Source organism: Nipponia nippon, unplaced genomic scaffold (genome assembly GCF_047370975.1).
Source record: "Nipponia nippon isolate SJK-2023a ecotype South Korea unplaced genomic scaffold, ASM4737097v1 scaffold_10, whole genome shotgun sequence".
NCBI lineage: Eukaryota > Metazoa > Chordata > Aves > Pelecaniformes > Threskiornithidae > Nipponia > Nipponia nippon.
The window spans coordinates 29,068,895-29,086,109 of record NW_028262291.1 but is presented as its reverse complement, the minus strand read 5'-3'; the positions used below and the strand labels follow the sequence as shown (position 1 = coordinate 29,086,109).

The following is a 17,215-nucleotide window of genomic DNA, read 5'->3' as shown; positions in this document are numbered from 1 at the left end:
GATTTTGATATTTTTTTTTTCTGTCATCCTGTTTTTTTCTGGAGCATTCAATTATCTAGTGTTTAAAAATGTTCTTACTTGAATCATATGACTTTCCTTTTGCAACAGCTTGAAGACACCTTTTCAGTGAGTAATTGAAGCAGGGCAGGGAGTGGAGTTCTAATGTGTGGGCCTGGCAGCAGATACAAGAATAATATTTCAGCCTTATTGAGAGCAATGTTTTCAGTCATTCATATCAATTTAGGTAAGATAAAGATTGTATGTGAACAAAACTGAACTCAATGGATGAGAGGGAGAGAGAATGCAGTTGTTATTACAGAAAAATAGAAGAACCATAAACATACAACCAGTCATCAAGAAGAAGGAGAGAAGTGAGGCACAAATAGATAAGAACAAAAAGATTAGAAGAAAATAAATGGAGTTCTTCAGGTATATTGTCAATGTGAAAACATAGTAAGGTAGAAAGCAAGGAATGATCGCTTACTGAAAAACAAGCTGCTTACATGTCCCCCACTGGAAAACATTGGAGTATTGCAAAGGAAGGTTTGAAAAGAATGTGTACTGCTGTAACAGTGCTGAAATTTTAGAATTAAAGAGAGACAAAAGTGTCAGAAGCTTGCAATTACATCTGCAAAGAATAGGTGATAGTTTAAATATTTGAGTTGTTAACGTAGTAACCTTTGATAAGAGGTTTCGATTGGCTTTTTTCTTTTAAAAACATCTGTTTTTCTTTTTTACAGAGAACATGTAAGAACAGTAAAAGACACCTAGTTATAAGTAACCAGTATGCCAGTAACATCCAGGCTAATTGTTTGAATCTCTTGGCTACTTAATAAGGTGGAGGAAAAGACTTGGAAGTATTACTATAAGTAATATTTGATTTCTTGATCTGGGGTAGGGCAGTATTAAAGGACTTGCCTTTTACCAGATAGCTTGCTCTGCCAGATCCCTGATGAGACCATATGTTGGTTATGGTTGTGTATAGTTTGAGGTATCTATATGAGGGGAAGTTGTGCTAGAACATAGTTCAGTACTGGATGATTCGAGTGACTTATATTTTGGGATAAATTGGGATTACTGAGACCTCAAAGAAACTGATGAAGAAATAGAAATGTTTAAGATAGTGAGGAGTTACTTTAAAAAAAAAATAAAAATAATCCATTTATGTATTTGCATAGCCCATAACAGTAGGGGCCCTGATGAAAAACCATGGAGTGGAAAACATTAGAGCAGTTGGCCGTTCTACCTACTTACTCTCTCATTTCCTTTAATCAGCTCATTGTATGTGTATGTATAATATATATATATGACAAGCAACTGTTTATGCTTTCTCCTTCTCATGAATGAAATACAGAAAACGTTTCAAAAATGCAGTCAGGATACTTGTGAAAAGATAGTTTTCCCTTTTTTGATTAAAAAAAAAATTGTTTCTGTCATTATATAGCTGTTCTTTGGGTTTATTTTGTAATAATGTTTACCTCATCCATGGAACAGAGTATTTCTTAAAAAAAAGTTTTCTAAACTTACAATTGTTACATGTTTACAACTTTGATCAATCTTTTTCAGCCAGTTCTGTTCCTGATTCTAATCATACACAAATGCTTCTAATCATACAGAAGTATGTAGTCAATCATGCTTGTAGTCAGTCACAGTGAATTAATGTCTTTGGGTCCATGGCAGAATATGTAAACTAAAAGGCAAATCACCTTTTTGGTTAGTCTGATGGTTTTTTACTAGCACCCTTATTTCAGAACAGTTGGAAGAATATTCAGCTAAAGGCACTTTGAAATTTGAAGCTTGTGAGTTGGAGGATGGAGATGTTAAAGACCTTTTGCAACCTCAGAAACCCGTATTCCTCACTTTCAGTCTTAGTTGAGTGTAGTCCTTCCATCAGACAGAAGATGGCAGTACAATATTATTGACGACTAACTCTGGTTTCAGTGCACTGCAAAGATCTGAGTCATAGGAGCCATGAAATTCTGAGCTACAAATGGATTAACAGATTTCTCTGGCAGTAGTGCTTACTTTTTAAAATTCTTATATTAAATATATCCAAGCCAGATGTTTTAACTTTATCTCCGATTTTTGGGGACAGTTCTGGAATACAAAACCAACGGGACAACCGGGAACATTAAACAGAAGAACGAGCCCGCTAGTCCTGTAGGGTTGACTGTAGTAGTTGAGGGCAGACCTGTTTCTGCCATAAGCAAAGTATCATTCCTAATTTTTAGAAAAACCTGACTAGAAGGCGTAACATGCTACTGGGCATTTTGAGATCCTCACCATAGCTTGATCTAGTCTTTGTACTAGGTGTAAGTTTCTTGATGCATTTGCCTGGAATGCTCTGTTTCTGATTTTTAAGTGCTTTCTGATTTTTCTCTGTGTTAAGAACGAGAATTTTCCTTCTCATTGTTTTGGAGAAAGAAGTCTGTCTTTCTCATTTCGTGGAATACATAGTATAAAATTCTAGAGCAGGTATATCTTTGTTTGAAAGTAATGTCCTTCTACTTTTATGCTGTTCCAGGTGCTACCTTATTGGGGAAATCCTCATGATAGAAAGGTGATCAGGAAGTTCTGGAGTCAGGTAATACTGGCATGCCCATGTGCTGCGACTGTTTTTGCTATTTGTGAAGACTAAACCAGAAACTGTTGCTACACCCACCAAGCTAAATGATGTGTAGATACAGAGTTCTGTGTCTTCATCCATATAGTAGCATTTTCATTAGGAGAATGAGGTAGAAGGCTTCTCTTGCGCTGGAGAGCAATACAGTACAGGGCAATTCAGGGCAGTATGGAGTTTGGTTGAAGAAACTAGAGCTCTGTAAATAAAGCAGGAAATTTCAGTGTCAAGGACTGTTTATTCTGCTTGAGTAACCTAACTCAGGATGCCCAAGTCTAGCATCCCTGCAGGCCTGTCAGATTGTTCCTGATTTAACTACAGCATTTTGTAGGATTCAATGCCTGGGTCTTATCTTGGCACATTAAGAAACATCTGAAATTGTTCAGGGACTAATGGGCTGAAGTCCAGATCCACAGTTGAATAACCCTTCTGTAAGTAATTAAAAAAGTCAGCTGGGGAAAAATGCAGTAATAATGAGAAAAGATTATGAAACAGAAGTCTGAAATTACAGTATACACAAGTGAACTCTTCACAATGTATTTACATTATGTGGACGTTTGTTTCTTCTTTTGTGGTTATAGAAGACATTATATACTCAGGATGCTCCTTTCCACGTGGTGATTACCAGTTATCAGCTAGTAGTACAGGATGTGAAGTATTTCCAGCGAGTGAAGTGGCAATATATGGTGCTGGATGAAGCGCAAGCCCTCAAGAGTAGCTCCAGGTAATAAATTAACTGAAAACAAAATCTTCCCTCTGTATCAACCTCTTGAATATCAAGAAAACATCAAGATTACAGAAATCGATAGAAGTTAAAATTGACACACATAAGACCCTTTAAGGCCTAACCTAGCTAAGTATCTGTATGATTCTGTGACACTGGATTGATCCACTAGTTTTCTGCATTGAGGTTTTCCTTCTCCAAATATGTAAAATGTAATTAAAAAGTAATTGTGGAGCAGAACTTAGATGGAGTACAGGACAGTTAAACAAAACAGTGTGGAGTGCTGTTCACGTTCTTTCCTGACTACTCACAGAATTCTGCCTAGTGAACAGTCTGTAGTCTTTAGTGTGTATTGCTTTTATTGGCTCTATTAAAGGCATTATTTTGATTCCTTCTTCAGTGGCACTTCCAGACACAAATGAAGGTCAGAACCCTGTGAATACTGTTGGCTGCAGTGAAGCCCAATCCTTGTCATAAGACTCTGTGCCAGAAAGTTTTCTGGTTGTTTTCAAGTAATAGATTTGTCCGTCTCTACTTCTGTAATTGCTTTCCCATAACCTTTGCCCAAGTTGCCACTGTACACAGTAAGTTAAAGACTGCTTTAGATGCCGACTCATTCTGACCGAAGTCTGTCCCTTCAGTGTTCTTTGGAAACTGCCCCTCCAAGAGGACTGTAATCCATAGCTCAGCACTCCTGCCACAGTGGCCCATACACTTAGTATTGTAAAGTCTGAAAAATACATGACATTCTGATTCATAATAACTGTTTCTTTTGGGAAGTTAATTATTCCGATTATGAGATTTTATTAGTATCCAAGCATTTGTATTAAAAATGAGTAAAAATATACCTAGAAAAAGAAAAGAAATTCTGCACGTTCCTTTGTAATTTGTAAAAGGCTACTTCTTCCTGTAATTGTCTTATGAAAGACTGGGGAGTACCTGTGACAGTTTTACCCAATGACCTCCAAAAATCATTTGGGAAGGTCACTGGAAGCAGTTGGCCTTACAGTACCTTATGTTTCATATCCTTCTACAAAAAACAGTTATAATGACTTTTCTTAATTTTATTCATCAGTGTTCGTTGGAAGATCCTACTACAGTTCCAGTGTCGAAACAGATTGTTATTGACTGGGACCCCAATCCAGAACACGATGGCTGAGGTATTCGGGAACTCAAAACAGTGGACTTTTATTTATAACAAGAATATATACTAAATATATGTGAACAGTTGAGAAACCTTCTGTGTTTGTGTGGTTGTGGGATCATGCTTGTAGCAAACCACTGGCAAACAAACATGGAATCATTCTGTTGGCTGAAATCATTGTGCTGTGTTTCTCACTGCTTTCTAATGGTGTTTTGTTCAGTTGATATATCTGGCATTTGTCTGGGGGGAGCAGGAAGAGGATGCGGCTGGGTTTTTGTTTAATTTTGCCATGTCTCATGATACAGTAAAGTGATTTTGCTCATAAAGAGCTGCAACGGTTTAGGATCCCCAATTACCTTGTCCACAGTAGGGTGACTTTTTGCTGATCTACTGTTTTCTCCTCTCCTTTTAGCTGTGGGCCCTGCTGCATTTTATCATGCCGACGTTGTTTGATTCCCATGAAGAGTTCAATGAGTGGTTTTCTAAGGACATAGAGAGCCATGCAGAGAACAAATCCGCCATTGATGAGAGTGAGTGCAGTGTGTAACTGCAGTAGTTTTTATATTAAAAATCTGTTTATATTAAAAATCTGTTGCCTTTTCCAACTACTAATGGGTAAACTTTATCTCTTATTTTTTGTATGAGAAATGTCATCTAAAGCAGAGGGTGTGTAATGGGATTGGAATGTTATGGGTTGTTGTCCATAGTTTATGTCAAGGTTTGTGTTTCTGACTGTAATGTAGCATGTGCAGAGTCCTGCACTTCGGTCACAACAACCCCATGCAATGCTACAGGCTGGGGGAGGAGTGGCTGGAGAGCTGCCTGACTGAAAAGGACCTGGGGGTGTTGGTTGACAGCCGCCTGAACATGAGCCAGCAGTGTGCTCGGGTGGCCAAGAGGGCCAATGGCATCCTGGCTTGTATCAGGAATAGTGTGGCCAGCAGGACCGGGGAGGTGATAGCGCTCCTGTACTCGGCACTGGTGAGGCTGCACCTCGAGTACTGTGTACAGTGTTGGGCCCCTCACTACAAGAAGGACATTGAGGTGCTGGAGTGTGTCCAAAGAAGGGCAACGGAGTTGGTGAAGGGTCTAGAGAACAAGTCTTTTGAGGAGCGGCTGAGGGAGCTGGGGTTGTTTAGTCTGGAGAAGAGGAGGTTGAGGGGGAGACCTTATTGCTCTCTACCTGAAAGGAGGTTGTAGCGAGGTGGGGGTCAGTCTCTTCTCCCTAGTAACGAGTGATAGGACGAGAGGAAACGGCCTCAAGCTGCGCCAGGGGATGTTTAGGTTAGACATTAGGAAAAACTTCTTCACCGAAAGGGTGGTCAGGCATTGGAACAGGCTGCCCAGGGAAGGGGTTGAGTCTCCATCCCTGGAGGCATTTAAAGAATGGATAGACGTGGTGCTCGAGGACATGGTATAGATGGACTTGGCAGTGATAGGTTAACGGTTGGACTCGATGATCTTAAGGGTCTTTTCCAACCTTAACGATTCTGTGATTCTATGATTCTGTGTGTGTGTGGTGAACAGAAAAACATGTAGGGAAAATGTTGATTTGCTAGTTGTCTCCAGTCCTCCCCCTTCCCAAACACAGGAGAACAAATATTTTAAATATTTTAAATTATTATTATAATATTAATATTATAAGTAATACAAATATTTTAAATATTTGTAAGTTTCTACAGAGCACATAATCTTGGTGATCTCCTGGGTGTGTTACAAGCTCTAGACATAAAAATTTTATGACACAAAGCACTAAACACCTTTTGAGCTCCAGAAGAAAAGCATAATTTTTTTTTTTTTTTTAAATCTTCACAGTAAATTTTAGGGGATAATTATGTAGGAAAATCTAGCTAGGTAAAATAGCTGATTTGTAATGGGAGTAGAACGTAGCACAGTTGGAACTTTTCACAAAAGTAAAGGCTTTAAGAGTTCTCAAATATCCAGAACTTTGTTTTTACAGGTTGTTGTAAAGACTGCAGTTGTCTGTCAATGCAGTATGCCCTGTTTTTGTGCTGGTCTAATTTTGGGAGGCGAGACTTAAAACTGTAATGATCTCTTTTATTGAACTAGCAATGTCTCATCTGAAACTTTCTTCTTCACTATTAGTGAGCGATAAATTTAAGCCCATATTGGTCAGCCCAGAGGAGTATAGAACACACAAAATGAACTTCAGAAGTTCATTCTTTGAAGTAGATCTTTAGATTCATAACTTAAAGAGTGTAGCTTGGCATTCATTTAAAAAAAGAAAAATCAGCAGAGAAATGCCAGCTCTGTGTTGTAAGAACTCATATGGGGGGAAATGGCTGAGCAGTAAGGGACTTAATTTGTAGTAGAACACCATATAGTGTTCTTCTTTGGTGAAGTAATTGTTCCTTCTTCCCCATTCCCTGTATTTCAGACCAGCTGTCCCGCTTGCACATGATCCTGAAGCCTTTCATGTTGAGAAGAATCAAGAAGGATGTGGAAAATGAGCTGTCAGATAAGGTGAGAAAAAGTATTTATCTAGAATGAGTATTTCAACTTTATTGTCATAGCTCCATTCTCTAATCTGGTTTTTGCAAACTTGCTTGTCAGTCTGCATACCTGAAATTTGATTGTAGAACTTTCACGGACCTTCAGTTTCTGCCACCGTGTCCCAGCAATCTCATTAGATGTGAATGTAACTGAAGAACCCCTAATTAATAAACTTCTCTTCTAGGGAAAGCGTTTTGTTAACTTAGAAACAAAAAAATCTTTAAGCCTGATTAAGTTGACAGAAGTATCACTAATGGAAGTGAAGGAGATTGATACGACGATTGGGTGATAAGCATCTCCAATTACCTTTGTGAAGGATTTGGTATGGATTGAGGATTCTTTTTGCTTGCTTGTAAAGAATAAGAAATGTATGATATGTGGTAATATCATACTCTTATTGTTAGTCTCTTAATTTCATGTGTATGTTAGCAATACTGGATGATCTTGTGGTCAATGTGTCCCCAGGTTTTGGGACCACTGTCTAAGAGGCATCTACTTTGTTCTGATGTGCTTATTAATTTCAAAACTAGAACTTCCCACAGACACTGTTGTTATGTGATGCATCTGTCTTATCATGGGTTCCTGACACCTGTTTAAGATGGCTCTAAATGGGTAGCATTTTAACAGTAGGATAGTAGAGTCGAGGTCAGATTTTAAGCTGATCAGTTGCAGATGTGATGTTTTCAGAGCTTCTTAAGGATCTATCTGTTTACTTAGTTGTGCTCGCATACTATTAAAGGTCTGTCTCCTACATCATTACCTAAGCCTTCCAAAAAACACACATGTTGGTTAAGTCCTTCCCAGGTTGCTTCCTGAAATACAGATATGAATGCGACTGCCTATATATGTATTTTTTTGAGAAAGTTACATTTCCCTTAAGATATGTTTCTTGCTGCTTTGTGTGTACTGATGTGGTCATCCTCCGTTTCAGAGGTAGAAAAGGCTAAATCTTCATTGCTATTTTGCAGATTGAAATTCTTATGTACTGCCAGCAGACAAGTCGACAGAAGCTGTTGTACCAAGCTCTGAAAAACAAAATCTCTATTGATGACCTCCTGCAGTCCTCAATGGGCACTACTCAGCAAGCACAGACCACCACTAGTAGTCTCATGAATCTAGTCATGCAGTTCAGGAAGGTAAGGCTATTTTAAATAATAATTTTAAAAAAGTATTCATTAGCACAGAACTAAAATATGGCTTCTTGAAAACACCATATAAAAAGATTTCTGGCATAGGCAAGCAAATTTGCATGCCGTTCAGTTGTGTTTCTGATGCAGCATAGCATGATGTTGGGGTAGAAGAGCTTTAGCCAAATGGTGCATGCATCTGCGATCTGCTTTGGTTCTAAATTGGTTGTTGAAGGAAATCATTCACTTGAGAAGAAAAGTCAATAGCTGTTATGTGAATAGGAAAAGATATGATGCAGTATTCAAATTTGAGTAGATGTACTAAAATAGCTGTGACATACTAATCAATATTAAAGTTTTAGTGATCAATAGTCCGAGTTGATTTGGGATGTAAATGCTGCATTGGACTAAATTAATTCCTCCCAGTGTTTGACATGCTCTCTTTCTTACAGGTTTGCAATCACCCAGAGCTGTTTGAGCGACAAGAAACTTGGTCTCCATTTCACATCTCCCTAAAGCCATACCAGATTTCAAAGTTCATCTACCGTCATGGACAGATCAGGGTCTTTAACCACTCACGGGACAGGCAAGCCTACTCCACTTCCTCTCCAGCTTAGCATATTGAGTATTATTACTTAGACTTATTTTAGCTTTGTAAGTGGTAATTAACTGCCTTACCTGATGTACTTTAAATGACATTGATCAAGCAATGCATTCCTAGTTTTCTTTCATTCATTCAGCTGTTAAGCATCTGATATCTGATGCTCTTTCTTGGTGGAATCCTGATCATCAAATATCCCTTTGATGGAATAAGAAAGTCAGGAAAAGGAATTTAGAGTTGTTGCTAAAGATGTGTAATAGAATGAAACTTTAAAAGAATTCTTAAAAAAACCCAAACCAAACCAAAAAACCCACCTGGTTTCCCTTCAGTGAGCTTTCATGTTAAGGAAGCTATCAGTATCTGTCTGTTGTGACATGGTATATTGTGAGCATCTACTAGTGCCTTGACAGCTTTTAATGCTTACCGTGGATGAATAGAAGCTGCCCGAGTATAGTTTGCTGTTTTCTCTGACTGTGGCAATTCTTGATTAATTTTGTTTGCATTCAGTTATGAGAAATGCTTAGGGCAGAGATGAGAAAGTCATGTTTGAAGATGAGACTAACTGTTCTACAGCATAAAATGCAATTCCAGAACAGTGGTGTGTCTCAGTGTTGAATTAACAGTAGTGCATGTGGACTGATGATGCTTTTCTCTTACTGCCATGCAATTCCAGATATCCAGAGTGCTGAAATACTTACAATGAAGAAATGAATGGTTACTCTGCATTTTCTGCTGATTGTGTGATTGAACGTTGCATGTGTTAACACCTTCTTAGTGATTTTGTTTGGTTTTGTTGCTTTCATTTTCAGGTGGTTACGGGTTTTACTTTCGCCATTTGCACCAGACCACATCCAGCAGTCTCTCTTCCATAGGAAGGGTAGGTTTACAGTCCTGGGAAGCAAGTTGGGTTGCACACTTGCATGTGATGTTGTGATATGTCTTATTCAGGAGGAAGGACTGAGAGGCCAGATCAGTTAGTCCTCTGAAATAATCTAATTAGAACTTGTGAGGATTCTGTTAGCATTTGTACTTATACATATGTTTCATTTAATCAATGAGGAAAGGATGGAAGCAGCTGGAAGAATAATCTATGGACAACTTGTTATTTAATCACTGCTTAATCCTGCTGCAGTCTCTTGTTCCGTTCCTGCTCTCTTGTTTTAACTTGCTTCAAGGGATTAATGCTGCTTTTTTACTCTAATGTGAATTTTTCACAGATTCAATTCAGAGAAGTCTTGGATTCATTTCAGTACGTTCTGTATTAGATGTTAAACTGCCAACTTCTCTTTCAAGTAAAAAGTAGATGAGACGCAAGTGACCCAGGATCTAATCAATGAGCAAAAAAACCACATAAGCTTCTTATATTGACAAATACAATTTATTATTATAGATGATTGAATTTTTTTTGCTAGAAAGAGCTAACTAGATTGCGCAGCCGCTGGGGTGGGAGAAAAAAGCAAGAGAAATACTGGCTGCATTACTATGCTGAAATCTGTTAGCATGGACCTGTTCAGCTACGCAAAACCCTTTTCAAGTAAGAAGAACCAGATGCAGCTACAGGAGTCTGCACTTGTCTGTAACTCTCTAACTTCTGTATGTCTTGCTGATTATTCAGGTTTCTGTTTGTTTTGGTGTTCATAATAGGCTTTTTCTTGGGGACCCTTTTTGGCATACCCTAAAAGGAAAATCATTTTGGGAATGTAATTTTTGTGTAAAAATTAAAAAATAAAAAGATATGAATGGTATTGGGGATACGCAGTGCACATGGGTGGGCCTGATAGGCTTTCTTCATTAGCAGTGAAACATACCTCTTCTGGTCCCCACCCTTCACTGCAGTGTATCCATCACCCTCACCGTATCTGTTGCATCCTTATGCCCATACTCACATTGCCCTACCAATTCCTACATCTCCTTCCAACCTGTTTGACTGGCTGGCTGGGTGAGAGGGAGCATGTTTGGCAGGCATCCTGAGGTATGCGTGTTCTGGTCAGCCAACTGGCAGATACGTGTTTGGATTCACAAATATGCACGCTGCCTGTTGATTCGTAGTAGGTGAAATCAATGTCCTTACTGGCTGCATGGTTTTCTGGCCTAGAACGAATTTGTCTTTCTTGGTAAATGCCCTTCTCTTGCCCAGACTGGAAAATGAATTGGAACTTGGAGTCAGGCAACAGCAATTCAGATTAAATTTTCAGTATTTCTAAAAGATCTAGGTTAAATTAGGATCTCCTGTGTATTTGTCATATGTCAGAGAATGTGTATCTTGAATCGATGAAGTAAATTTATTGTTTTCAGCTATGAGTGTCTGTGAAATGTGTTGGCCTAACTTCAGTATTTCTGTGACATAGGCATCAATGAAGAAAGCTGTTTTTCTTTCCTCCGGTTTATTGATGTCTCTCCAGCAGAAATGGCAAACCTCATGAATCAGGGACATTTAGCCAGGTGAGGACAACTTTTTTTTTTTTCCTCTTTTAGTAATTATAGGAAAAGTACAGGTGATGTTAGAGGCACCTCTCTGTAAACCTGTGTTTTCTGTGCCTCCTAATATTATCATTTGTCTATTGTTATCTAATATAGCAACTTCCAGAGTGTTCCTCCAGGTATAGGGCACCATTATGCAAGGCAATTTTTATGCCTCTGTCAAAAGAAAACCTCTGTCACAAACATTTGACGTTGTAAATACACAAGATGGTCAAAGGGCAACCGAAGACTTTGCTTAGGATCACACTGTAGGTTGTTGGCTTTATCAAGCGCAAAATCCAGACTTTTGAAGGCTGATTTATTGCAATGCTTATCAGTTGCACTTGAGCATATGTTTTAACACACATGGAATAAACTTGTGCTGTGATAGTTGTTCTTCAGCTCCAGGCTACATTGTCTACTTTCCACATGTCCTGTTTTTAATATGGAATGGAATTCCAAGGCGTAGGCTTAGGATAATGGATTTTTTAGCACCGTGAACTGTATTATCTTGGAAAGGGAGGTGATCTGTTTAAGTTATAGTGTACTCCGCAACGGACAGTACTCTGACTGAAGTTAGATAGTGTCTGTGAGAAACTGAGATTAAAAGTAGGTCTTTATTAATAAATAAAGGTGTTTTGCTTAGGGCTTTGTAAGTGTAATATTTTATTGTTGTGGTTATTTTGGATCACTGTTTCTTGTCTGTGTTTCAGTAACAATACAAATTTTTCTTGATCTATCTGAATGATCTTTATGATAAATTCTGTGTTCATTGTGCAGGTTGTTATGAATAATTTATATATGGAGCAATTTACAGAGAAGTCAGAGCGCAATTTGAAGTAGTAGTGGCTAACTCAGGCTTGAGCCTTTTAAACGAAGTGCTTCAAAGCGTATTCTGATTTAATCATTTAGATTCACTTAAGCCACCTTAGAAAAAATGAAAATAAGAGTAATATACTTGGAAGATGTCTAGCAAAAAATATTTCCTTGAAGTTAGGACACTGTAAGCCTCAAATTCTGAAAAAAACATTTGTGTTAAATAGAGTTATGTTGTAAATATACTCAAGCCTTTCTTTCACAAAGCAGTGAATAAATGTATCTACTGTGTTTTGTTTCAGATGGTTAGCTCTTTTCCTGTCTCTGAAAGCATCCTACAGGCTCCATCACATGCGTTCCTGGATGGAGACTGAAGGGGAGAAACAGCAGGGGTCACATTGTCTGACAAACAGGGATTTCTTGCTTGATGTAAATTTCCCGCTGTCTTTCCCTAACTTGCACAGCTGCACTTTGCTGCAGGTAAGCAAAATTTCTGTGATATGGAGATGGGAGCAAATCCTCATAAGTGAGAAATGATGAAAACCTTTCTATCCTTCTAAAACAGAGGAAAACAAACTTGGAAACAAGATGACTTTATTATCTGCTTTATTACATATAGTTAATAAAGTTCAGAGTGCTGAACAGAAAAATAGTTTGACTGCTTTCTCCCATGTGGTGATACATTTCAAAACTTGCTAAAAAATAAATCAGTTGAATTAGAAGTCTTAAAAATGTTACTGGAGCAACAGAACTAGACTCATGATTTGTCAGGGATGGATTCTACATGTAAGCTTAAGAGTTTTGTAATGTTTTTCTACATGTAAGATGCTTGTTTTCTGACTGAAACCAACTCTCTTCTCCTCAAATTCAATACATTGCTGTAGCAACTGAGGAAAGCAGAGTCTTCAGCCTAGCAGTGTTTCAGAGTTGGTGGACAAACATTATCACTGGTGTCTTTCTACCCTGAAATTTGCTTCTGCTGCTGTCTGGTAGACTCTAAATGTGTTCATCTTGCTGTATAATGTAAGGTCATTTTCTCTAATCTTTTGCCTGGGATGTGTGTGAAGGTTTTGTCTTTTTTATGACTAAATTGCTCTTGATTTCCTGAGTTAGGTTATAGTTCCATTCATTTGTTTCACTAGGAAATAAGTTCACCTAGCATAGAGTCAGGAAAGCATCTTAGGCCAGTTAGCAGATATACAGTACAAAAATCTTTTCTGAAACAGTGAGATTGTGCCAAATTTCTCTAGGGAATATTGCTTCTGTTCATGAGTGTGGAAGGGGAAAGGAGATAGCCAGAATTCAATTGAATAGCGTGTAGAGGAAGTTGAAATTGAAGACGCATAAGCAGTAGGAAATCAACCTTGGGCTTGGTGTCATGTTTTGCAGCGTTAACAGCAAAGCCAACAAAATGAGTCGTCCTAGTTATCAAACAAAGACCAAGCCAACTGAGCGTGTATGCCAGTTAACTCTGGCTGTGCTGGTGTTTAAATATTCTGTGTTTCCATGTCTAGCTTGCTAAAATGTCTATGCTATGTGGATTTGCTTTCAGTTATTTTTTTTTTAAGATTACATTCAGCTGTTTGTATACTGACTGTGTAATACTTACCTGAAACTATACTGTAGCTCTGTCCTCTCATTGGTACAGTTAAGGAAAACTTGCATGGTGTCATAAATGTTGCAGCCTAACAGTAAAGGAGTAGAAGATGGTATCAGAAGTTGTATGCACTTAGAGAAGGTAGCATTCATTTTTACATATGTAGAAAGATAATATAGATTTTTACATAGCCTTAGGGTTAGCGTGTATAAATATTAAAATGAAAGTCGGTTTAGTTTCTTAAAGAACAGAAGGTGAGGTACGTATTAAATATGAGATGTGGAATATGCACATGTAGGTTTTAATATTAACAATGAAATGTAAAGCATTTGGATAGGCTACAGACCCACCCACCTGTACCACAACCTGGCAAGACTTAAACATATAATTTGGTTTCTCCAAATTATTTCTGTTCTTCAAGGAAGTCATTACTGGTGTCTTGGGGCGTCCCAGTGCTGTGACTGTGTGTAACTAGTGCCTTTTACACAGAAAACAGCAAGCTGAGGAGCAAAGTTCATCAGTCTGTGCAATACAACGCACTTGTGATAACCTCAGTGAATCTAAAGGAAGTTTAGCCCTACAGTTATGACAGATTGTGTAGAACTGTTTCCTAACCTGCATGTTACACAAATTACCACCTAAAGGCGCTTTAAAATAAGCTACGTTTGCAGAATTTTTTTTCCACAGCTTACATATAGAACATCTTAAAAAAAAAAAAAAAAAAGCTCAAAATCAAAGGGAGAGTTGAAAAACAGACTGCCCTTTACATGCCTGTCTTTTAGCACCATGCATCATCATGAGTGAAAATGAACTCACTTTTTTTTATCTTAGCCCAAATTTGAGAAACTTTCAATGTAAAATTCCCCAAGGCTTCCTCTAGGGCTTCATAAAATAGTAACATGCAGGGAGTGAGGAGGGGGAGAAACAGAGGAAAAAGGAAATGGTATAAATCTGGAAAGGCTTTTCTTAACTGCTCAGATCAGCATTTCCGATATAAGAGGCAAACTATGAAAATAAGTCAGTAGACAAAAAAACACATTTATTTTTAATGGATCTTTCTGAAATTGAGGTAACATCTGTCTAAAGATAGTATGAGTTTCTTCATGTAAACACAGAAATCCCTTGCAATGTGAAGGTCTGTTCATTCCCCTTACTCCACGCCTCCACAACATGGGTATTAATTTGTATATGTTGATTTAAATTAATATAAAATCTGATCTGTTGAGATGAACCCTTTTGTCCTTTGTTTTCCTAATTTTCTTCCTATAAAAAAGTCAGGAGTGTTAAAGAGCTTAAGGTGCTAGTAGCAATCACCCATATTTATGTGCAGCTCTGTTTGCAATATAGGAAAGCCTCTTTCAACACTTACTTTGGATTGCATGGTTGCGGTAGATGTGTACATTCTTATTTTTTAACAGTCCTCCTCTTTGGTTCTTGGCCTTGTTGTACTAAGGTATTTGATCCATTTCAGAGCTGTGGCTGCACTCAGTTCTGTAACCTTACCCGGTCTTTTCCACATATGTGACCGATGGGAAGCTGGTTTCCACTGTTGTATCTGGTGTCTGCTCTGTTCATGAATACTTAATGGCTGCATATGTCAGGGAATTCAGAGGGGGATGTTTCTTATGTGACCGGATCCTAATTTGTACACAGGAAGGATGGTGCTGAAAACCAGGTTAATGCCTGTGTACAAGACCTACTTCTAATACTGCATGTATACAAAAATAATATTTTTCTCTTACTTTGGATACCTTCTTGGAAGTTTTCCTTTGTTTCTTCCTGGGTACTTCTAATTGGGCTAAAGCCATCTTCTATGGCTCTTCGATATTGGCTTCCAAAAGATAATTAAGTAACAAACTTGCATAGGTTTGGAATTACAGTTTGTTAGCTTCCTCTCTATCCATTTCTTGTACTTTCACTTTCCAGGAAATAAAGTTAACGAACCCCTCTGATGACCAGACCACAATCAGTATGCCAGTGCTTGCTGTCGTAAGACTTACTGGAAACCTTTTGTGGCTGTATGCAATGCTGATCGCTCATCGTAAAATCCGCTGTACTCCCAGTGTCTGGGCCAGGGGCAGGGAAGACAGGGGCTTTGAGCTAAAGCAGTTGTTCTGAGTCGGTCTAGCAGCCTGCGGTTGCTGAGAGAAGTCACTCTTTCTCTCTGACCCTTGCTGTCCTTTCATCACTCCCAGGCGCTGAATCCTGCCTCTGCTGATGTGGGCTTGTACTGTCACATCCCTGCATGAGCTGACGATGGAAAACTTGCTATTTTCATATCTGTTGAATTTGTTCTCTGCTTAGATGGGTAGCTACATACGCTTGTGGAGGGGTGTGATGGGTGATAAACTAGCACAAGAAGTGGCACAACTGTGTCATGGGAGGGGACTCCCCCTTTTCGACAGCAGTGCTTGTGCTTTGTTGCCACCATTTCTGGTCCTCAGATGAGTAAGACAGCGTTCGCATCTGTTCTCCACAGCCATGTACTCCCAGCTTTGCATTGCCCACTCTGCTGTTTCAGCACATGGCCTGTTTTACCAGGCGGTGAAACGCATCACAAAACTAAGTGGAGTGGAGGGTTTGTTTTCATCTTGATCAGCATCTTAATGATTACAGACAGCTAGGCCAACAAGAAGGGGCTCTGCGGGGACAGGAGTGAACATGTGAAGCAGTTGTTGCTTAAGCTAGCATTACTGATAAAGAATTGCCAGCTGAGTAAGAGCCTGGTTTTGGGATCACTTCACATTATCCAGTGTGGCCCAAGCTTTGACCTGTGCTTTTTAGCCCTGCTGAGTGTCAGTGAAAGGCTATTGTCAGCTCTTTCTATTCTCACCTTTTATATAGAGGAGCAGATGTTCAGAGAGTATGAACTTTCTTTTTGCCAGCTCCAGAGCACGAGTCGCACTGGTAGCAGCCAAAAGACCCACTTACATGCTAGGATTGACTGATTGTATTTCTCAGGTGGTGCTAGCACCTATGTACAGTAGGATTGACTGATTGTATTTCTTAGGGAGTGCTAGCACCTATGTACAGTAAGACAATTTTTCTCCCTTGTCAGCAGGTTCCAAATTATATATGCTAGCCATCTGCATCTTGCCCAGTGCAGCTACATCTGGAAATAGGGCCCAGAATGCATGATCCATAATAGACTACTGCTGTGGATGTTTTCCAGCATTTTTTGACATATGTAGGAATGCCTGTATCCAGTCTATGACATGATATACAGTGTGTCTGCTTCTATGATGTACCCTGATGTTTAGAACTTCAGACGCTGGGATTTTAGAAAATTGGGAGGCTATGTAAAATAAAAGTAGCACACAGTTAATTTTGATGCATTAGGAACTGGGGCAGAACGATGCCAAAGCCTCAGATACTGTTTACATTTTACTGAAGTGAACTGCTAGAATTGTCAGGAGGGCACATCCTGTGATCCTGTGGCAGTGAGAGGTATACCTCTTAATGTTCCTTTTTTTGTTGCTTGTTTCCTATAGTATGCAGAATAATGCTCTGCATACTATATATAGGAAACAATTATACATAACAATATAAAACAATTGGTCCCTATGGATATAGAAAAGTCAGAATGAAAACTAAGTAACAAAAAAAAGCTTA

General features: G+C 38.7%; 1 protein-coding gene across 2 annotated transcripts in view; it reads left to right on the top strand.

The window, feature by feature from the left end:
• The window catches only part of INO80 (INO80 complex ATPase subunit), a 68,084-nt gene that overhangs the window by 22,524 nt on the left and 28,345 nt on the right, over positions 1 to 17,215 (top strand). For both annotated transcript variants that reach the window (XM_087746233.1, XM_087746234.1), the window contains exons 15-24: positions 2,525 to 2,584; positions 3,202 to 3,344; positions 4,420 to 4,504; positions 4,901 to 5,018; positions 6,887 to 6,972; positions 7,971 to 8,138; positions 8,582 to 8,715; positions 9,540 to 9,607; positions 11,079 to 11,172; positions 12,309 to 12,486. In XM_087746233.1, the coding sequence (XP_087602359.1) occupies positions 2,525 to 2,584; positions 3,202 to 3,344; positions 4,420 to 4,504; positions 4,901 to 5,018; positions 6,887 to 6,972; positions 7,971 to 8,138; positions 8,582 to 8,715; positions 9,540 to 9,607; positions 11,079 to 11,172; positions 12,309 to 12,486 (1,134 nt within the window). The remainder of the gene's footprint in view (positions 1 to 2,524; positions 2,585 to 3,201; positions 3,345 to 4,419; positions 4,505 to 4,900; positions 5,019 to 6,886; positions 6,973 to 7,970; positions 8,139 to 8,581; positions 8,716 to 9,539; positions 9,608 to 11,078; positions 11,173 to 12,308; positions 12,487 to 17,215) is intronic.